Source organism: Salvelinus namaycush, chromosome 8, assembly GCF_016432855.1.
Source record: "Salvelinus namaycush isolate Seneca chromosome 8, SaNama_1.0, whole genome shotgun sequence".
NCBI lineage: Eukaryota > Metazoa > Chordata > Actinopteri > Salmoniformes > Salmonidae > Salvelinus > Salvelinus namaycush.
This window is the reverse complement of record NC_052314.1, coordinates 17,958,791-17,980,792: the sequence shown is the minus strand read 5'-3', so window position 1 is coordinate 17,980,792 and position 22,002 is coordinate 17,958,791. Positions and strand designations below refer to the sequence as shown.

General features: G+C 48.0%; 1 protein-coding gene across 1 annotated transcript in view; it reads left to right on the top strand.

The window, feature by feature from the left end:
• LOC120051810 (semaphorin-6B-like) overlaps nt 1–22,002 on the top strand; it is a 54,524-nt gene that overhangs the window by 13,940 nt on the left and 18,582 nt on the right. The window contains exons 7-14 of the mRNA XM_038998695.1: nt 3,068–3,187; nt 3,671–3,759; nt 4,733–4,950; nt 14,110–14,241; nt 14,892–15,041; nt 15,877–16,056; nt 17,712–17,852; nt 19,731–19,808. Of these exons, the coding sequence (XP_038854623.1) occupies nt 3,068–3,187; nt 3,671–3,759; nt 4,733–4,950; nt 14,110–14,241; nt 14,892–15,041; nt 15,877–16,056; nt 17,712–17,852; nt 19,731–19,808 (1,108 nt within the window). The remainder of the gene's footprint in view (nt 1–3,067; nt 3,188–3,670; nt 3,760–4,732; nt 4,951–14,109; nt 14,242–14,891; nt 15,042–15,876; nt 16,057–17,711; nt 17,853–19,730; nt 19,809–22,002) is intronic.

Sequence of the window (22,002 nt, the reverse complement as noted above, 5' to 3'; positions counted from 1 at the left end):
CGGGGACCAAGACCAAACAAACACGATACAAAACACAGGGTTGAGACCCAAACAAAAGAGTGAGGAGTACCTCGAATAAATACACAATCGCACAATGATCATCACACGGGATGAGACCCGTAATCTTCTGCACAATACAAGCGGCACTAATGCCAAAACAACACAGCAAAGGTACTCACACGACCAACGGACATTGGAACAATAATCGACAGGACAATGGTGAACAAAGGGCACACTTATACAATTACTAATCAAATGGGAATAGGGACCCGGTGTGCGTAATGACAGTTCCGGAGGGATCCGTGACAACTGGTATTATCTCAAATCAAATCAAATCAAATACAATAGTCACATGCGCCGAATACAACAGTTGTAGACCTAACAGTGAAATGCTTACTTATGAGCCCCTAACTAACAATGCAGTTTAATAAAAAAATATATATTAATAAGAATAAGAAATAAAAGTAACAAGTAATTAAAGAGCAGCAGTAAAATAACAATAGCGAGACTATATACAGGGGGGTACCGGTACAGAGTCAATATGCGGGAGCACCGGTTAGTGTAGGTAATATGTACATATACAGTGGGGCAAAAAAGTATTTAGTCAGCCACCAATTGTGCAAGTTCTCCCACTTAAAAAGATGAGAGAGGCCTGTAATTTTCATCATAGGTACACTTCAACTATGACAGACAAAATGAGAAAAAAAAATCCAGAAAATCACATTGTAGGATATTTAATGAATTTATTTGCAAATTATGGTGGAAAATAAGTATTTGGTCACCTACAAACAAGCAAGATTTCTGGCTCTCACAGACCTGTAACTTCTTCTTTAAGAGGCTCTATGTGTCCTCCACTCGTTATCTGTATTAATGGCACCTGTTTGAACTTGTTATCAGTATAAAAGACACCTGTCCACAACCTCAAACAGTCACACTCCAAACTCCACTATGGCCAAGACCTAAGAGCTGTCAAAGGACACCAGAAACAAAATTGTAGACCTGCACCAGGCTGGGAAGACTGAATCTGCAATAGGTAAGCAGCTTGGTTTGAAGAAATCAACTGTGGGAGCAATTATTAGGAAATGGAAGACATACAAGACCACTGATAATCTCCCTCAATCTGGGGCTCCACGCAAGATCTCACCCCGTGGGGTCAAAATGATCACAAGAACGGTGAGCAAAAATCCCAGAACCACACGGGGGGACCTAGTGAATGACCTGCAGAGAGCTGGGACCAAAGTAACAAAGCCTACCATCAGTAACACACTACGCCGCCAGGGACTCAAATCCTGCAGTGCCAGAAGTGTCCCCCTGCTTAAGCCAGTACATGTCCAGGCCCGTCTGAAGTTTGCTAGAGAGCATTTGGATGATCCAGAAGAAGATTGGGAGAATGTCATATGGTCAGATGAAACCAAAATAGAACTTTTTGGTAAAAACTCAACTCGTCGTGTTTGGAGGACAAAGAATGCTGAGTTGCATCCAAAGAACACCATACCTACTGTGAAGCATGGGGGTGGAAACATCATGCTTTGGGGCTGTTTTTCTGCAAAGGGACCAGGACGACTGATCCCTGTAAAGGACAGAATGAATGGGGCCATGTATCGTGAGATTTTGAGTGAAAACCTCCTTCCATCAGCAAGGGCATTGAAGATGAAACGTGGCTGGGTCTTTCAGCATGACAATGATCCCAAACACACCGCCCGGGCAACGAAGGAGTGGCTTCGTAAGAAGCATTTCAAGGTCCTGGAGTGGCCTAGCCAGTCTCCAGATCTCAACCCCATAGAAAATCTTTGGAGGGAGTTGAAAGTCCGTGTTGCCCAGCAACAGCCCCAAAACATCACTGCTCTAGAGGAGATCTGCATGGAGGAATGGGCCAAAATACCAGCAACAGTGTGTGAAAACCTTGTGAAGACTTACAGAAAACGTTTGACCTCTGTCATTGCCAACAAAGGGTATATAACAAAGTATTGAGATAAACTTTTGTTATTGACCAAATACTTATTTTCCACCATAATTTGCAAATAAATTCATTAAAAATCCTACAATGTGATTTTCTGGATTTTTTTTTCTCATTTTGTCTTTCATAGTTGAAGTGTACCTATGATGAAAATTACAGGCCTCTCTCATCTTTTTAAGTGGGAGAACTTGCACAATTGGTGGCTGACTAAATACTTTTTTGCCCCACTGTATGTACATGTTATTAAGTGACTATGCATAGATGATAACAACAGAGAGTAGCAGCGGTGTAAAAGGGGTGGCAATGGAAATAGTCTGGGTAGCCATTTGATTAGATGTTCAGGAGTCTTATGGCTTGGGGGTAGAAGCTGTTAAGAAGCCTCTTGGACCTAGACTTGGCACTCCGGTACCGCTTGCCATGCGGTAGCAGAGAGAACAGTCTATGACTAGGGTGGCTGGAGTCTTTGACAATTTTTGAGCCTTCCTCTGACACCACCAGGTATAGAGGTCCTGGATGGTAGGAAGCTTGGCCCTAGTGATATACTGGGCCATACCCACTACCCTCTGTAGTGCCTTGCGGTCAAAGGCCGAACAGTTGCCATACCAGGCAGTGATGCAACCAGTCAGGATGCTCTCGATGGTGCAGCTGTAGAACCTTTTGAGGATCTGAGGACCCATGCCAAATCTTTTCAGTCTCTTGAGGGAGAATAGGTTTTGTCATGCCCTCTTCACGACTGTCATGGTGTGCTTGGACCATGTTAGTTTGTTGGTGATGTGGACGCCAAGGGACTTGAAGCTCTCAACCTGCTCCACTACACCTCTTTTCCCTGTAGTCCACAATCATCTCCTTTGTCTTGATCACGTTGAGGGAGAGGTTGTTGTTCTGGCATTACACGGCCAGGTCTCTGACCTCCACCCTATAGGCTGTCTCGTCATTGTCTGTGGTGTGTTGTCATCTAATTATACATTGTTCATTGGTCAACAGTCATATGCATTGATTAGTGTACTGTACTGTCATTATATAAACTATTCTCTGCAATTTCTTTAAATAGGTTGAGCTGTAACTGTCTCGATTTCCCATTCTCACTGATCTGGTGTGTGTTTTTGCCAGAGGGGAATCTGTTTACGGCCACTGTGACGGACTTCCTGGCGATAGATGCAGTGATCTACCGTAGCCTGGGGGACAGTCCTGCACTCCGCACTGTCAAACATGACTCAAAATGGTTCAGAGGTACGCCCCTCGGTTAAAAATGTTTATTTGTGTGTATTTCTTTGTGTATGTGTGCAATTGTGTGTGTGCGTGCATGCGTGTGTCTGTGTGCGTGTGTGTGTGCATATTTATTTGTATTTGTGTGTATTGTCTCTGTTGTTGTTGTTTAAAGGCGATGTGTTTATGTCCACATCACTTAGTATCAGGATCAATATCTGGATCAGATTCACTACATCCCTGCTGAGGTCAGAGGAGCCAGGGCTCTAGTCTGCTCTGTGCCTGTGGGCTATGCCTGATGGGGTTCAGTAGGCATGACACAAGAATGTTTTGAAACTGACAACGAAAATGAGCCACCTCCCTGACACCTCTATTTCCATCCATTTTCTCTAATTTGGTGCATACTAAACACAACCCTGGTGTTTGTGGCTGGGATTTAGGGAGGCATCCGATAGCTCTTACGGTAGCTATTGCTGTGTAACACGGCCCTCTCCCCTCCTTTTCCAGAGCCCTACTTTGTCAGTTCAGTGGAATGGGGTCCTCACATCTACTTCTTCTTCAGAGAGATGGCCGTGGAGTTTAACTACCTGGAGAAGGTACGAGACAAACTGGTAAAGCTTTGGACACGCCCCTGTGTGCCGTGTGCCTGCCTGGATGTTCCATCTCATGTAATTATTCAAATGTCAATACCAGCCTAGTGCTTCTGATGACCTTTTTCCATTTATCTGTGTATCTGTGTTTCTGTGTATCTGTGTTCCTGTGTATCTGTGCTGTTGCATATCTAATATAATAACAGTGGGCTATGCGAACAACGTTGCGTCTGAATTAGACAGGGGAAAAGCGTTTTCATAACAGCTCCAAATGGCATCAGTCATATCAGATTTGGGATACGTGCTCATGAAAAAATAGGACAGTATCTAATAAATTAGCTATTCACATTTGGTGGAAATGTGCTGGAGCAGGCATTTTGTGCTGCATGTTTATAGGGCTCCCAGTAAGTGGAGACTTACACTGTACCACAGTTGTGTGTGGGTTGAGATTGTTCAAAGAACCCATTTGAAATGCACTGACATATCCTGGAATAATACATATTAATTTACCATTTTAAAACAATGATCTGTCAAATGTGGTCGTACGCATTGCAAATACTTTTTTTTTATCACCCAAGAGCCGTCTAACCGTATACCACGGGTATGACAAAACAGTTATTTTTACTACTCTAATTACGTTGGTAACCAGCTTATATTAGCAATAAGGCACCTCGGAGGTTTGTGATATATGGCCAATATACCATGGCTAAGGGCTGTATCCAGGCATTCCGCTTTGCGTCGTGTGGAAGAACAGCCCTTAACCGTGGTATATTGGCCATATACCACACCCCCTCGGGCCTTATTGCTTAAATATATATTCATGGGCTCATTAATCAACCACTAAATCTAATGTGTGAAATATGTGTGCTTTAAACTGTCCCAGCGTGGAAAACTCTGTACATGGTCATTGATATGTAGTTTGGTGCGAGGTAATTGACTGTTCTGTCTGTTCCACGTGCTTGCGTGCATGTGTGTTCAGGTACAGGTGTCTCGGGTGGCGCGGGTGTGTAAGACGGACCTGGGGGGCTCTCAGAGGGTGTTGGAGAAGCAGTGGACGTCGTTCCTGAAGGCCAGACTGAACTGCTCCGTCCCTGGAGACTCCCACTTCTACTTCAACCTGCTCCATTCCACCAGCCCTGTCATCAGGATGCACGGCAGGGACATCATCCTGGGAGTCTTCTCCACCCCCGCTAACAGGTACACACAGACAGACAGACAGACAGACAGACAGACAGACAGACAGACAGACAGACAGACAGACAGACAGACAGACAGACACACAGACACACAGACACACAGACAGACAGACACACAGACACACAGACACACAGACACACAGACAGACAAAGAGACAGGCAAACAGACACAGACAGACAAAGAGACAGGCAAACAGACACAGACAGACACAGACAGACGGACAGACGGACAGACTGACTGATAGACAGGGAAGTCCCTGAAAAGAGGGCGATGGTTGGGGTTTATGGGGAAGATACAGTTCTGGATTAGGCACATTTATTTGCTGCAAGCATTTGCTTTTAGAGAGGCAAAACGTTCTGTTAAATGATTGGAGTGATGAAATGGAAGAAAAGGGTTGTTATTTTGAAGAGATTGGAGTGATGAAAGAGAAGGAACGAGGGATGCTGCTTGGTAATAGAAGGATTAGATGAGGCTAAAGATGTTTGCAGAGAAAGCATAATAAACAGACTGAACAATGCAAGGGAAGAGAGGAAAGGTCCCCTGAGCTGCATTGTGTGCATGTGTCTTATATACTGTATATAATGCAGAAGCATTGGGCTATCACCTGAGAGATAGTGTGTGTACTGTGTATACAGAGCAGACTCTAATAGGGAATCGATGCAGGTCTCCCATGCAGAGGAGCCAGCAAGATGTATATCAGCAGAGGAGCCAGCAGGATGTATATCAGCAGAGGAGCCAGCAGGATGTATATCAGCAGAGTAGCCAGCAGGATGTATATCAGCAGAGGAGCCAGCAGAATGTATATCAGCAGAGGAGTCAGCAGCATGTATATCATCAGCAGAGGAGCCAGCAGGATGTATATCAGCAGAGGAGCCAACAGGATGTATATCAGCAGAGGAGCCAGCAGGATGTATATCAGCAGAGGAGCCAGCAGGATGTATATCAGCAGAGGAGCCAGCAGGATGTATATCAGCAGAGGAGCCAGCAGGATGTATATCAGCAGAGGAGCCAGCAGGATGTATATCAGCAGAGGAGTCAGCAGGATGTATATCATCAGCAGAGGAGCCAGCAGGATGTATATCAGCAGCAGAGGAGCCAGCAGGATGTATATCAGCAGAGGAGCCAGCAAGATGTATATCAGCAGAGGAGCCAGCAGGATGTATATCAGCAGAGGAGCCAGCAGGATGTATATCAGCAGCAGAGGAACCAGCAGGATGTATATCAGCAGAGGAGCCAGCAGGATGTATATCAGCAGATGAGTCAGCAGGATGTATATCAGCAGAGGAGCCAACAGGATGTATATCAGCAGAGGAGCCAGCAGGATGTATATCAGCAGAGGAGCCAGCAGGATGTATATCAGCAGAGGAGCCAGCAGGATGTATATCAGCAGAGTAGCCAGCAGGATGTATATCAGCAGAGGAGCCAGCAGGATGTATATCAGCAGCAAAGGAGCCAGCAGTATGTATATCAGCAGAGGAGCCAGCAGGATGTATATCAGCAGATGAGTCAGCAGGATGTATATCAGCAGAGGAGCCAACAGGATGTATATCAGCAGAGGAGCCAGCAGGATGTATATCAGCAGAGGAGCCAGCAGGATGTATATCAGCAGAGGAGCCAGGAGGATGTATATCAACAGAGGAGTCAGCAGAATGTATATCAGCAGAGGAGTCAGCAGCATGTATATCATCAGCAGAGGAGCCAGCAGGATGTATATCAGCAGAGGAGCCAACAGGATGTATATCAGCAGAGGAGCCAGCAGGATGTATATCAGCAGAGGAGCCAGCAGGATGTATATCAGCAGAGGAGCCAGGAGGATGTATATCAACAGAGGAGTCAGCAGAATGTATATCAGCAGAGGAGTCAGCAGCATGTATATCATCAGCAGAGGAGCCAGCAGGATGTATATCAGCAGAGGAGCCAACAGGATGTATATCAGCAGAGGAGCCAGCAGGATGTATATCAGCAGAGGAGCCAGCAGGATGTATATCAGCAGAGGAGTCAGCAGGATGTATATCAGCAGAGGAGCCAGCAAGATGTATATCAGCAGAGGAGCCAGCAGGATGTATATCAGCAGAGGAGTCAGCAGGATGTATATCAGCAGAGGAGCCAGCAGGATGTATATCAGCAGCAGAGAAGCCAGCAGGATGTATATCAGCAGAGGAGTCAGCAGGATGTATATCAGCAGCAGAGGAGCCAGCAGGATGTATATCAGCAGAGTAGCCAGCGGGATGTATATCAGCAGAGGAGCCAGCAGGATGTATATCAGCAGAGGAGCCAGCAGGATGTATATCAGCAGAGGAGCCAGCAGCATGTATATCAGCAGCAGAGGAGCCAGCAGGATGTATATCAGCAGAGGAGCCAGCAGGATGTATATCAGCAGAGGAGTCACCAGGATGTATATCAGCAGAGGAGCCAGCAGCAGAGGAGCCAGCAGGATGTATATCAGCAGAGGAGCCAGCAGGATGTATATCATTAGAAGAGCCAGCAGGATGTATATCAGCAGAGGAGCCAGCAGGATGTATATCAGCAGAGGAGCCAGCAGGATGTATATCAGCAGCAGAGGAGCCAGCAGGATGTATGTCAGCAGAGGAGCCAGCAGGATGTATATCAGCAGAGGAGTCAGCAGGATGTATATCAGCAGAGGAGCCAGCAGGATGTATATCAGCAGAGGAGCCAGCAGGATATATATCAGCAGAGGAGCCAGCAGGATGTATATCAGCAGAGGAGCCAGGAGGATGTATATCAACAGAGGAACCAACAGGATGTATATCAGCAGAGGAGCCAGCAGGATGTATATCAGCAGAGGAGCCAGCAGGATGTATATCAGCAGAGGAGCCAGCAGGATGTATATCAGCAGAGGAGCCAGAAAGATGTATATCAGCAGAGGAGCCAGGAGGATGTATATCAACAGAGGAGTCAGCAGAATGTATATCAGCAGAGGAGTCAGCAGCATGTATATCATCAGCAGAGGAGCCAGCAGGATGTATATCAGCAGAGGAGCCAACAGGATGTATATCAGCAGAGGAGTCAGCAGGATGTATATCATCAGCAGAGGAGCCAGCAGGATGTATATCAGCAGCAGAGGAGCCAGCAGGATGTATATCAGCAGAGGAGCCAGCAAGATGTATATCAGCAGAGGAGCCAGCAGGGTGTATATCAGCAGAGGAGCCAGCAGGATGTATATCAGCAGCAGAGGAGCCAGCAGGATGTATATCAGCAGAGGAGCCAGCAGGATGTATATCAGCAGATGAGTCAGCAGGATGTATATCAGCAGAGGAGCCAGCAGGATGTATATCAGCAGAGGAGCCAGCAGGATGTATATCAGCAGAGGAGCCAGCAGGATGTATATCAGCAGATGAGTCAGCAGGATGTATATCAGCAGAGGAGTCAGCAGGATGTATATCAGCAGAGGAGCCAGCAGGATGTATATCAGCAGAGGAGCCAGCAGGATGTATATCAGCAGCAGAGGAGTCAGCAGGATGTATATCAGCAGAGGAGCCAGCAGGATGTATATCAGCAGCAGAGGAGCCAGCAGGATGTATATCAGCAGAGGAGTCAGCAGGATGTATATCAGCAGCAGAGGAGCCAGCAGGATGTATATCAGCAGAGTAGCCAGCGGGATGTATATCAGCAGAGGAGCCAGCAGGATGTATATCAGCAGAGGAGCCAGCAGCATGTATATCAGCAGCAGAGGAGCCAGCAGGATGTATATCAGCAGAGGAGTCACCAGGATGTATATCAGCAGAGGAGCCAGCAGCAGAGGAGCCAGCAGGATGTATATCAGCAGAGGAGCCAGCAGGATGTATATCATTATAAGAGCCAGCAGGATGTATATCAGCAGAGGAGCCAGCAGGATGTATATCAGCAGAGGAGCCAGCAGGATGTATATCAGCAGCAGAGGAGCCAGCAGGATGTATGTCAGCAGAGGAGCCAGCAGGATGTATATCAGCAGAGGAGTCAGCAGGATGTATATCAGCAGAGGAGCCAGCAGGATGTATATCAGCAGAGGAGCCAGCAGGATGTATATCAGCAGAGGAGCCAGCAGGATGTATATCAGCAGAGGAGCCAGGAGGATGTATATCAACAGAGGAGCCAACAGGATGTATATCAGCAGAGGAGCCAGCAGGATGTATATCAGCAGAGGAGCCAGCAGGATGTATATCAGCAGAGGAGCCAGCAGGATGTATATCAGCAGAGGAGCCAGCAGGATGTATATCAGCAGAGGAGCCAGAAAGATGTATATCAGCAGAGGAGCCAGGAGGATGTATATCAACAGAGGAGTCGGCAGAATGTATATCAGCAGAGGAGTCAGCAGCATGTATATCATCAGCAGAGGAGCCAGCAGGATGTATATCAGCAGAGGAGCCAACAGGATGTATATCAGCAGAGAAGCCAGCAGGATGTATATCAGCAGAGGAGCCAGCAGGATGTATATCAGCAGAGGAGCCAGCAGGATGTATATCAGCAGAGGAGCCAGCAGGATGTATATCAGCAGAGGAGCCAGCAGGATGTATATCAGCAGAGGAGCCAGCAGGATGTATATCAGCAGAGGAGTCAGCAGGATGTATATCATCAGCAGAGGAGCCAGCAGGATGTATATCAGCAGCAGAGGAGCCTGCAGGATGTATATCAGCAGAGGAGCCAGCAAGATGTATATCAGCAGAGGAGCCAGCAGGATGTATATCAGCAGCAGAGGAGCCAGCAGGATGTATATCAGCAGAGGAGCCAGCAGGATGTATATCAGCAGATGAGTCAGCAGGATGTATATCAGCAGAGGAGCCAGCAGGATGTATATCAGCAGAGGAGCCAGCAGGATGTATAATCGCAGCGGAGCCAGCAGGATGTATATCAGCAGATGAGTCATTAGGATGTATATCAGCAGAGGAGTCAGCAGGATGTATATCAGCAGAGGAGCCAGCAGGATGTATATCAGCAGAGGAGCCAGCAGGATGTATATCAGCAGAGGAGTCAGCAGGATGTATATCAGCAGAGGAGCCAGCAGGATGTATATCAGCAGAGGAGCCAGCAGGATGTATATCAGCAGAGGAGCCAGCAGGATGTATATCAGCAGAGGAGCCAGCAGGATGTATATCAGCAGAGGAGCCAGCAGGATGTATATCAGCAGAGGAGCCAGCAGGATGTATATCAGCAGAGGAGTCAGCAGGATGTATATCAGCAGAAGAGTCAGCAGGATGTATATCAGCAGAGGAGCCAGCAGGATGTATATCAGCAGAGGAGCCAGCAGGATGTATATCAGCAGAGGAGTCAGCAGGATGTATATCAGCAGAGGAGTCAGCAGGATGTATATCAGCAGAGGAGTCAGCAGGATGTATATCAGCAGAGGAGCCAGCAGGATGTATATCAGCAGAGGAGCCAGCAGGATGTATATCAGCAGAGGAGCCAGCAGGATGTATATCAGCAGAGGAGCCAGCAGGATGTATATCAGCAGAGGAGTCAGCAGGATGTATATCAGCAGAGGAGTCAGCAGGATGTATATCAGCAGAGGAGCCAGCAGGATGTATATCAGCAGAGGAGTCAGCAGGATGTATATCAGCAGAGGGCAAATCTCAACTAATGCCAGCTCAAATAACATCCTCTACTCGTAATGGCTGCTGTTGTGGCAGCCAGGAGAGGAAGAGAGGGAGGGGGGAGAGAAGAGAGGGAGGGGGAGAGAAGAGAGAGAGAGGGAGAGAAGAGAGAGTGGAGGAAGACACTCTCAAACCCTTTGAAGGACAAGGAAGTCAATAATGGGACACATCTGCAGCTCTCCCGCTCGCCACCCTTTAAGACTTAAAACTGTTTCATCAGCTGCATCTTATCTTTTGGCCGGAGGGCTGGGAGAGGGATGGGAGCGGTGTGCCTGCAGAGAGAGATGGATGGTTTACACAGGGCCAACAATGACTCCCAGATAACATTGTGACCAGCATGTCAGGGAGAGGCCCAGCTGAACACACACTAACACACACTACCCGCCTGGGAACCGCTCCACAGCTATGCTCCATTATAAACAGCTGGAGGCAGAGAGAGAGTGACAGAGAGAGAGAAAGGGGAATGTTTAAGAGAGAGAGGGGGAAGAGAGACAGAGAGGGGTACGCCATAAACCTTCCCAACCACGTGTGGTCCTCTGCACCATACTTTTAAAAGCCTTACCATACAAATTGCGTGTTTTGGGAACAGCAGGGAAGAGGATTTGGTCAATCTGGAGTGGCCATTTTGAGATACTCTATCATCTCCCGCGTGTGCACATATGCTAACAGTGTGGGAATAGTGGAAAAAGAGCTCTGGTTTAAGAGTTTCCCACCAGCTTCCCTTGATGTGTGCTTGTTATTCTTCAGGTTGTCATACCTACAAACCCACAATAGAGTTTACAGCCCCATGAAACAGCCTGCAGCTGCTCAGGCCTCTATCTCCAATCCTGGTCTATGATGTCAGCATTAGCTAGCCTAGCAACACAAACGCCAAATCCTCCTGGGTTTCCAGTTCTTCAGCGTGTCCACTTCTCCTGCCCCTGGTCCTTTCTGTCTGAGTGGATTAAAGAGAGGCTTGGGTTTCTTCTGAGCACCTGATCCTCCTCACAGCACAGGTCAACCTAACCCCCTGGAACTGCAGGAGGTCAGGGAGCTAGAGGAGCAGGGGAGGCTATGAGAGGAGGATATGAGAGCGCCTCCGAGCCTGCAGGTGAAAGGGAGGGGTGCTTTTTATAGCAGCAGGATAGAGAGACACTTTAAGAAGATACTGTAACATGGAGGTGAGACAAGTCCAGCTAGGCTACGCTTTATGCTATCCTGGGGCTAGGAATAGGTTTCGTTGTACTAGATTTGGCCTGACCAGATGGTGCCTGGTTCTCGGCTGGAGAAGTTCCCTCAGGGGAAGTGTAGGGCTCTCTGGGGACCCAGCCTCAGAGGAGCCATCAAGAAGACACAGTGTCAGAAGGAGGCGTCTGCAGTTGACAGGGGAGCTGGGAGGCTGTGACACCAGGGAGACAGGGTGGGAGTCACACCGGGATACGTCCACCGGGCCCTGGGTTGAGGCAGGAGGAGAATACAGACTGGGGCCTTACCAGGTGATGAGGAAGCAGATGGGAGAAGTAAAGGAAGAGAAAGCAGACAGACATGGACAGAAATGACAAAGAGTTTGATTGTGTGCAGAGAGTGGAGAAAGAGATGGTGAGAGAGGTGGAAAGAGAGATTAAGCCCCATGTGGAGAGAGAAGAGAGAGCGAAGCCGTAACAAAACATCCTCTCACCTCACCTTGAGCGCTAGACTGAAGAACTCCTTCCTACCCACTAGCCTCCATCAGCCGTCATGCTGTCACTGGAGCTGGAGCTGGGCTATAGAGAGCTGTCAGTCTGCTGGTTAAACTGTGAGGACGTGGTCTGACACAAAGTCTGACCACTCCAACAGCCTCCTACAGCACAGAGCTCAGCCTGTACTGCCTGTCAGTCAACCACCAGCTCCACACAGACAGAAATAGAATAAGCATAGTATGAACAGAGAGATCATTTGCATTACCTTTTTATTGGCACAATAAAACCAAACTAATGTCATGTCATGAGCAAAGATTTGAGCAAATGAGCAATGAGAGAATGAGAAAGAGATCAGAAGAGAAGAGAAACAGAGGATGAAAGAGCAGAGATGAGGGAGGGAGAGGGGATGAGAGAGAACAATAAAGAAATAAAACGGAGAGAGAAGAACAGGAAGAAGAAGAGGAAGAGGACGAGTACAGAATACAGAGAGATAGAACTGGAGGCAGGGTAGGCTGTCAGACAGGCAGGGAGCCTCACAGAGCCACTGACCTGCAGAGAGAACAGACATGGGCAGAGAGAAGAGAGAGTGGAGGCCACGCTGTGACCAGTGTACCGCTGGCAGCAGTGTCACATGCCAACATCTGGTGCCTCCTGTGAGAGGCCTGTAGTCAGCCTGAAGCTCTGCTACAGCACACTGGCATGGGGCGCATTCATATTCTCCATACAATGTATGAATAGCAAGCGAGTGGGAGAGAGGTTGACCTGGTCAAATGCTGTATGAGGTTAGCATGGCACCTTGCTGGAAAAAGCCTATGCTTACTCAGAAGAGGTAAAACTCTGACAGCTTACTCAGAGAATCCCTGGAATTCTCTCTACTGGCAGGCCAAGGTGCACAGGGCAGCGCAGAGAGAGACCATATAAGCTCCTCTGTCGGTGTGTGTCACTACTTGACCCTAACACTGGAGTGATGGAGTGTTGGTGTGAGTAGCAAGGTCTCACTCCTTTTCTCTCTACTGTTTTCAAGCTTGCTCTCTCTCTCTCTCTCTCTCTCTCTCTCTCTCTCTCTCTGTCTCTCTCTCTCTCTCTCTCTCTCTCTCTCTCTCTCTCTCTCTCTCTCTCTCTCTCTCTCTCTGTCTCTCTCTCTCTCCCTCTCTCTGGCTCTCTCTCTCTCTCTCTCTCTCTCTCTCTGCGGTGCTCTCTCCCTATCTCTCTTTATCTTCCTTTCTGCACCTCTGTAGCTCTCTCTCTTATTCTCTCTCACCCTCACCCTCTCTCTATTTCACCCCCTCTCTCAGGACATAGTGTCAGAGCTGGGAAAGGGAGAAGGGAGTGGGTGTGAGGTAGCCGGCAGGCACTGAGTCACTCTTTCAGGTTTACTTTGTGCTGTACAAGAGAAGTACTAAGTCACTCTACAGACTCACGCGTCGTCTTACCAGAAACAGGAGGTTTCAAAATGAAGAGAAGGACCCTGAGAAGGAGACAAGAGAGAAAGAGAGATGCTCGTATTCAGCCCCTGTTGTCCTGACACGTCACTCTCTCTCTCTCTCTCTCTCTCTCTCTCTCTCTCTCTCTCCCTCCCTCCCTCTATCTCTCTCTATCTCTCTCTCTCTGTCTCTCCCTCTCTCTCTCTCTCTCTCTCTCTCTCCACTAACTACTACAGTCTAGTCCACAGTAACAGTCCATGCCCCGAATAATTAAGGTGGTTCTGAGGGCCAAAGGGGGGGGGGGGGGTTGCAACTCAATATTAGGAAGGTGTTCCTAATGTTTGGTATACTCAGTGTACATTTCACATACCAACTTCAATGTCATACAGGACATAATCTTTATTGTCCATTTCTGTTTCATCCAGTTCTATCTATTTAACTATCTATCTACCCCTACCTTATCCATTGTATCTGGTTCTCTCTCTGTAGTATCCCTGGTTCAGCAGTGTGTGCCTTCGACATGGAGCAGCTGGCTGGGGTGTTTGATGGAAGATTCAAGGAGCAAAAGTCACCTGAGTCTATATGGACCCCTGTTCCTGATGAGCTCATTCCCAAACCAAGGTACTGTATCACATAACATAGAGCATTGATCTACTGTATGAGTCTAGTCGTGTAATACTATGTTAGCTGACTTATAGCTTATAGCTCCTTTCTCACAGTTCAACATTGGTAATGTGAGCTTGTGCCTAAGTACTATGGTACTTTCACCAGCAGCATACCACCCTGCATCCCACTGCTACCTTGCTTCTGAAGCTCAGCAGGGTTGGTCCCTGGATGGGAGACCAGATGCTGCTGGAAGTGGTGTTGGAGGGCCAGTAGGAGGCACTCTTTCCTATGGTCTAAAAAAATATATCCCAATGCCCCAAGGCAGTGATTGGGGATATTGCCCTGTGTAGGGGGCCGTCTTTCAGATGGGAAGTTAAACGGGTGTCCTGACTCTCTGTGGTCACTAAAGATCCCATGGCACTTATTGTAAGAGTAGGGGTGGTAACCCTGGTGTCCTGGCTAAATTCCCAATCTGGCCCCTCATACCATCATGGCCACTTAATCATCCCCGCCTTCCAATTGGCTCATTCATCCCCCCTCCTCTCCCATGTAACTATTCCCCGGGTTGTTGCTGTAAATGAGAATGTGTTCCCAGTCAACTTACCTGGTCAAATAAATCAATAGAAATATTGGTCAGCCTGTGCTAAGCCCTGTTCCCTCCACAGGCCAGGAGGCTGTGCCATCCAGGGCTCCAGGTTCAACTCATCCAATGGTTTCCCTGATGAGATGTTGAACTTTGTGAAGACCCACCCCTTGATGGATGAGGCTGTGCCCTCACTGGGACAGAGCCCCTGGATTGTCAGGACCATGGTCAGGTGAGGCTCCACTGTTCTCATCACAGACATCAGATAAGACTCACACACACAAACATACTGTTCTGTTGCCCTGAGATATGGCTGTAGACTTCTATGGTGTCTTACCATGTCTCAGGGCAAACTGTGTTGAGGGCTTGCTAACAAACTAAAACATGGACCCATGCACCCAGACATCATTTGCATGAACACACAGGCATTAGTCTGTGGACTGGTGCTCCTTCTGTTTATGGCAGTCGCTCGATCCGCTCACTGTGAGGGTTTTCTGCAGGAGGCAAGCAGCTGGGATGCATCAAACCCCACTGGCCACCAGCCGAGCCCGAGCAGGGAAGAGAAAATGAGTGTGACAAGTTGTATGTGGACTATTAAATACCCAGTGGTACATTAACTCATACACACAGGACTCATGTACTTCAACTGCGGTGCTATTGTCTCAAGACAAGTCCATTCATCTGAATGATATTAATGAGTGCTCTTGGTAATTAGTTCTGTATGTAAATGAGATGAATATTTTACTGTGTGAATCTCATTTAGTTGGTCTGGAGTGTCAATGCAGTATGAGTAGACAGTGAGAGGCATGCAGGTAGGCCCTATTCCAAATTCAGCCCTAGACACTACCCTAAGTAACTTCATGTACGATTTGATAGGATCATTTAAGCCTAATTAAAATTGTAATAGCAGCTGCACTATGCCGTTTGACAGACTAGGTGGAATTAACACCATATTGCTTACTCCAATCCTCTCAGGTCCACACTAGGGGTCAACATGGGATTGGATAGACTGTCTTTATCTCATTGGAATGACTGTCTTTATCTCCCCACTATATCTGCCTGTCCAGGTACCAGCTGAATAAGATGGTGATGGACACAGAGGCTGGCCCCTACCGGAACCGAACGGTGCTCTTCCTGGGCTCCAGCCGGGGGACCATCCTCAAGTTCCTGATCGTCCCCAACTGGGACAACACTGTGTCCAGCAGCAATGTCTTCCTGGAGGAGCTGGAGGGCTTCAACCCTGACAAGTAAGGGTTAACAGGTTATTGTGCGCCCTGATCTAGTTGCAGGTAGCCTAGTGGTTAGGTAGCCTAGTGGTTGCAGGTAGCCTAGAGTGTTGGGCCAGTAACCAAAAGGTTGCTGGATCAAATCTCTGAGCTGACAAGGTAAAAATCTGTCATCCTGAACTAGGCAGTTAACCCACTGTTCCCTGGTAGGCTGTCACTGTAAATAATATTTTTTTTCTTAACTGACTTGCCTAATTAAATAATGAATGTAAAATCTCTTCTCTGCTTCAACTGAGGGGGAGATGGGGCTCATTTTACTATAGCGGAGCAGGTACAAACTTACCCGGCAGGTGAAAGGAGGTTCCAAGCGTAACTTCGCTACCCTTCAAAACAATGCATTCATTTAGGTGTCAGCGCAATGTTCCATTACACAAACAACTTACATGGGGCGCAGAGGAGTCAGATCACAGGAACAATTAGTTACGGCTGCAGCAGTAGCGGCGGTGGTGCCGGTGTATGAGTGTGTTTGGAAGTGATTTGCTGTGCGGTGACGGTTGCGTGACTGTGAGCCTGGTATAGGGGTGTATGACAGGGCTGGCAGTCCCCCTCATAGCAGGGAGCCAGCTAATCAGTAGACAGGTAATGGAGAAATCAGATCAGCATTCTCCCAGCCTGCCCTTCCTTAACCCCAGACCATCTCTCCTAATGGGTCCAGGGTAGATAGACGGGCCACCGCTACCATCACCGGTCCAACGGGAATACAAGACATCACAGAGAGAGATCCACAAAGCCCAAATTGGTTTGTGATTGGCTGCCATAATGAACCAGGAAATGACGGGGTGAAAATGGAGAGACTAATGGTCCACACTTTCATTATTCTCGCTACCTATCTCCATTTGATTCTTTCTTACTTTTACTTGTTGCTCGTTCTCTCTCTCTCTCTCTCTCTCTCTCTCTATTTCTCTCTCCGTCTCTCTCTCTCTCGCCCCGTCCGTCAGTCTGGTTTCTCACATAGTGGATGTTTGTTGTGAGGTATGACTCACAGCTTGGCCGTACCGTACTGTAATAATAATAATAATAATTTATTACATTTCTGTAGAATCTCAAACCTGTAGTGTGTGATAAATTCCCCCTAATGACTCCTCAGCTCTCCGACATGTTAATTACCATAAGCCCATGCATGAGTCCACATATGTATATAGATCGATACAAATCCAGCCTACAAAGGAAGGTGTGTGGAAGATATGGGAGTGCTAAGTGCCAATTTGAGCTAATGCAGGGTGTAGCTGGTGGCTTGTTTGATGTCCATCCAACCCTAGACCTCACCCATCAGCCATCAGCACCCTGCATACTAAAGATGACACTGTGACAACCAGGCATTTCCATGCTTCCGAATGCACGTTACTGCTTTTACTGCTATTGTTGTGCTTTTATTTATATACTGGTTTGAGTTAAACTGGTTTGAGTTATACTGGTTTGAGTTATACTGGTTTGAGTTAAACTGGTTTGAGTTATACTTCATGAAGCATTAGGTGTGAAGAACTGAGCAGTGAGTGTTGTCTTGGTGTCACGTGTATTGAGATCAATATGAAATAGAGTAGGGTTCTGTGCAGTCAGTGTGTGATATGATGTTTGATATTGAGGTGCATTAATACGTTAACTCTGTGTGTGTTCAGGTGTGGGGAGGACACTCCGCAGGGGAGGCATCTGTTGTCCCTGACTCTGGACCGGGTGAGCCGCTCTCTGCTGCTGGCCTTCCCCTCTTGTGTGGTCAGGGTCCCTGTGGCACGATGCCAGCTCTACTCACGCTGTATGAAGTAAGTCACACACACACACCTCACACACACCCTACAAACACATCACTGTCCTCTGTAGCTCACACACACTTTTCAGCCACATACAGTAGATCTGTCACTTACCCTAAGCCCCGCCCAGTACCGATCATTAAAATCACACCTTTAGTCAGGCCCTAAACCTTCTGCCAACGTTAAAAAACGCTACCCTCAGTGCACCTAAATACTTTACCACATCCCCAAGTGCTCTTCAACAGATCTGTAAATCCAAAATACCACAACACAAGTCTTACTTTCTTGCCTTTGGGCCTTGCTGATCCATCACTGAGTCATATTGCCTTGATGCCAGCAGTCTCCAGACCTAGTGAGGTGTGACATGCAGTAAACCATATTTCACATTTGTAATGTGTTCACTGAACCTGGGGACTCATACATGTCTGTAATGTGTTCACTGAACCTGGGGACTCATGTCTGTAATGTGTTCACTGAACCAGAGGACTCATGTCTGTAATGTGTTCACTGAACCAGAGGACTCATGTCTGTAATGTGTTCACTGAACCTGAGGACTCATGTCTGTAATGTGTTCACTGAACCAGAGGACTCATGTCTGTAATGTGTTCACTGAACCTGAGGACTCATGTCTGTAATGTGTTCACTGAACCTGAGGACTCATGTCTGTAATGTGTTCACTGAACCAGAGGACTCATGTCTGTAATGTGTTCACTGAACCTGAGGACTCATGTCTGTAATGTGTTCACTGAACCTGGGGACTCATGTCTGTAATGTGTTCACTGAACCTGAGGACTCATGTCTGTAATGTGTTCACTGAACCAGAGGACTCATGTCTGTAATGTGTTCACTGAACCTGAGGACTCATGTCTGTAATGTGTTCACTGAACCAGAGGACTCATGTCTGTAATGTGTTCACTGAACCTGAGGACTCATGTCTGTAATGTGTTCACTGAACCAGAGGACTCATGTCTGTAATGTGTTCACTGAACCTGAGGACTCATGTCTGTAATGTGTTCACTGAACCTGAGGACTCATGTCTGTAATGTGTTCACTGAACCAGAGGACTCATGTCTGTAATGTGTTCACTGAACCTGAGGACTCATGTCTGTAATGTGTTCACTGAACCTGAGGACTCATGTCTGTAATGTGTTCACTGAACCTGGGGACTCATGTCTGTAATGTGTTCACTGAACCTGAGGACTCATGTCTGTAATGTGTTCACTGAACCTGAGGACTCATGTCTGTAATGTGTTCACTGAACCTGAGGACTCATGTCTGTAATGTGTTCACTGAACCAGAGGACTCATGTCTGTAATGTGTTCACTGAACCTGAGGACTAATGTCTGTAATGTGTTCACTGAACCTGAGGACTCATGTCTGTAATGTGTTCACTGAAGCTGAGGACTCATGTCTGTAATATGTTCACTGAACCTGAAGACTCATGTCTGTAATGTGTTCACTGAACCCGGGGACTCATACATGTCTGTAATGTGTTCACTGAACCCGGGGACTCATACATGTCTGTAATGTGTTCACTGAACCTGGGGACTCATACATCTCATACATGTCTGTAATGTGTTCACTGAACCCGGGGACTCATACATGTCTGTAATGTGTTCACTGAACCCGGGGACTCATACATGTCTGTAATGTGTTCACTGAACCCAGGGACTCATACATGTCTGTAATGTGTTCACTGAACCCGGGGACTCATACATGTCTGTAATGTGTTCACTGAACCCGGGGACTCATACATGTCTGTAATGTGTTCACTGAACCCGGGGACTCATACATGTGTGTATTCCAGTGCACATTTGGAATGGATCCATGGTGTCTGTGTGCCCTGGGTGGTGCATCACTAAAGACCGTGTTTACTCTGTTTATCTCCAGGAACTGCATCGCCTCCAGGGACCCCTACTGTGGTTGGACCAGGGGAAGCACCTGCTCTTTCCTCAGGCCCGGGACTAGGTGAGGTGCTGGGGGTGACAAGGGCACTGCTCTGGCCTCTGTCTGTCTCTCTCTCTGTTCCCTGTCTGCTATGGACCTGCCCCGTGTCTCGCTGGTACCTTTGTACTCTGTTTTGTTTCTTTCAGGCCTCTGTCTGGGGTCTGTTTGGTCTCTGTCTGGTCTCTATCTGATCTCCATTTGGTCTCCGTCTGGTCTCCGTCTGGTCTCTGTCTGGTCTCTGTCTGATCTCCATCTGGTCTCCATCTGGTCTCCGTCTGGTCTCCGTCTGGTCTCTGTCTGGTCTCCGTTTGGTCTCCGTCTGGTCTCCGTCGGGTCTCTGTCGGGTCTCTGTCTGGTCTCTGTTTGGTCTCTGTCGGGTCTCTGTCGGGTCTCTGTCGGGACTCTGTCTGGTCTCTGTTTGCTATCTGTTTGGTTTCTGTCTGGTGTCTGTCTGGTCTGTACCTGCTCTCTGTCTGGTCTGTACCTGCTCTCTGTCTGGTCTCTGTTTGGTGTCTGTTTGGTGTCTGTCTGCTCTCTCTCTGGTCTGTACCTGCTCTCTGTCTGGTCTCTGTTTGGTGTCTGTTTGGTGTCTGTGTGCTCTCTGTCTGGTCTGTACCTGCTCTCTGTCTGGTTTCTGTCTGGTGTCTGTTTGGTGTCTGTTTGGTGTCTGTCTGCTCTTTGTCTGGTCTGTACCTGCTCTCTGTCTGGTCTCTGTCTGGTGTCTGTTTGGTGTCTGTCTGCTCTCTGTCTGGTCTGTACCTGCTCTCTGTCTGGTCTCTGTCTGGTGTCTGTTTGGTGTCTGTCTGCTCTCTGTCTGGTCTGTACCTGCTCTTTGTCTGGGCTCTGTCTGGTGTCTGTTTGGTGTCTGTCTGCTCTTTGTCTGGTCTGTACCTGCTCTCTGTCTGCTCTCTGTCTGGTCTGTACCTGCTCTTTGTCTGGTCTCTGTCTGGTGTCTGTTTGGTGTCTGTCTGCTCTCTGTCTGGTCTGTACCTGCTCTCTGTTTCGTCTGTACCTGCTGGACCACCTGGGTTGCTGTAACACTCTTTGTTGGTACTTAATGAGTTAGGCTTAGGTTCTGACAGAGCCTACAGTTTATAAGCCTGCAGCACAAGCTGTCACTGCACAAATATGCCCTCATTTAGTTTTACTATCCTGTCAGAGCGAGCTGTGTTCATTCATTCATTCCTCTATGATGTCTGCTATTGCCGTTGTGTGTTCACAACAATGCCGCATTTTCAATACAGCTTAATATCCAGAGCTGGGTGTATGTCTTTGTCAGGGTTGTGTGGGTCTTGTGCTCCTGCCATAGGAAGATTCCTGCCTGTCTTGGCAGCTCACCTCTTGTTCTGGTCTGTAAACCCTCCCCGCTCCCCCACCGCTCCCTCCCCGCTCTCCCACCGCTCCCTCCCCGCTCCCCCACCGCTCCCTCCCCGCTCTCCCACCGCTCCCTCCCCGCTCCCCCACCGCTCCCTCCCCGCTCCCCCACCGCTCCCTCCCCGCTCCCCCACCGCTCCCCCACCGCTCCCTACCCGCTCCCCCACCGCTCCCCCCCCGCTCCCTCCCCGCTCCCCCACCGCTCCCCCACCGCTCCCTCCCCGCTCCCCCACCGCTCCCTCCCCGCTCCCCCACCGCTCCCTCCCCGCTCCCCCACCGCTCCCTCCCCGCTCCCCCACCGCTCCTCCACCACTTCCCCTCACGTCCACCCAGCCCAGTGAAATAAAATCTCTCTTTAGAGAGGCTGCTTATTGATTTATGTGTGCAAACAGGTACAGTGCCAGCAGTATCAGACAACAGAGCCTTAAAGAGCACCTTACGGCCTCACCGTTATACAGTTAAGGCTCCTGTGTTGTTTCTGATTTGATTTAGCAAGGGCGGTCAACTTACCCATCGATCCTGTATCGAGTGATGCGCCAGTTCTAGTTTGAGGATGAATTCCATTTGGAAAAGTCAAAACAATGCTGGGCAATGAAGAAACTCTCAGTAGTTTGCAATATAAGACTGTAATATGGACTATAACATGGACTGTAACATGGACTATAACATGGACTGTAACATGGACTATAACATGGACTGTAACATGAACTATAATATAATATAATACTGTAACATGGACAGTAACATGGACTATACTATAATATAATATAAGACTGTAACATGGACTATAACATGGACTGTAACATGGACTATAATATAATATAAGACTGTAATGTGGACT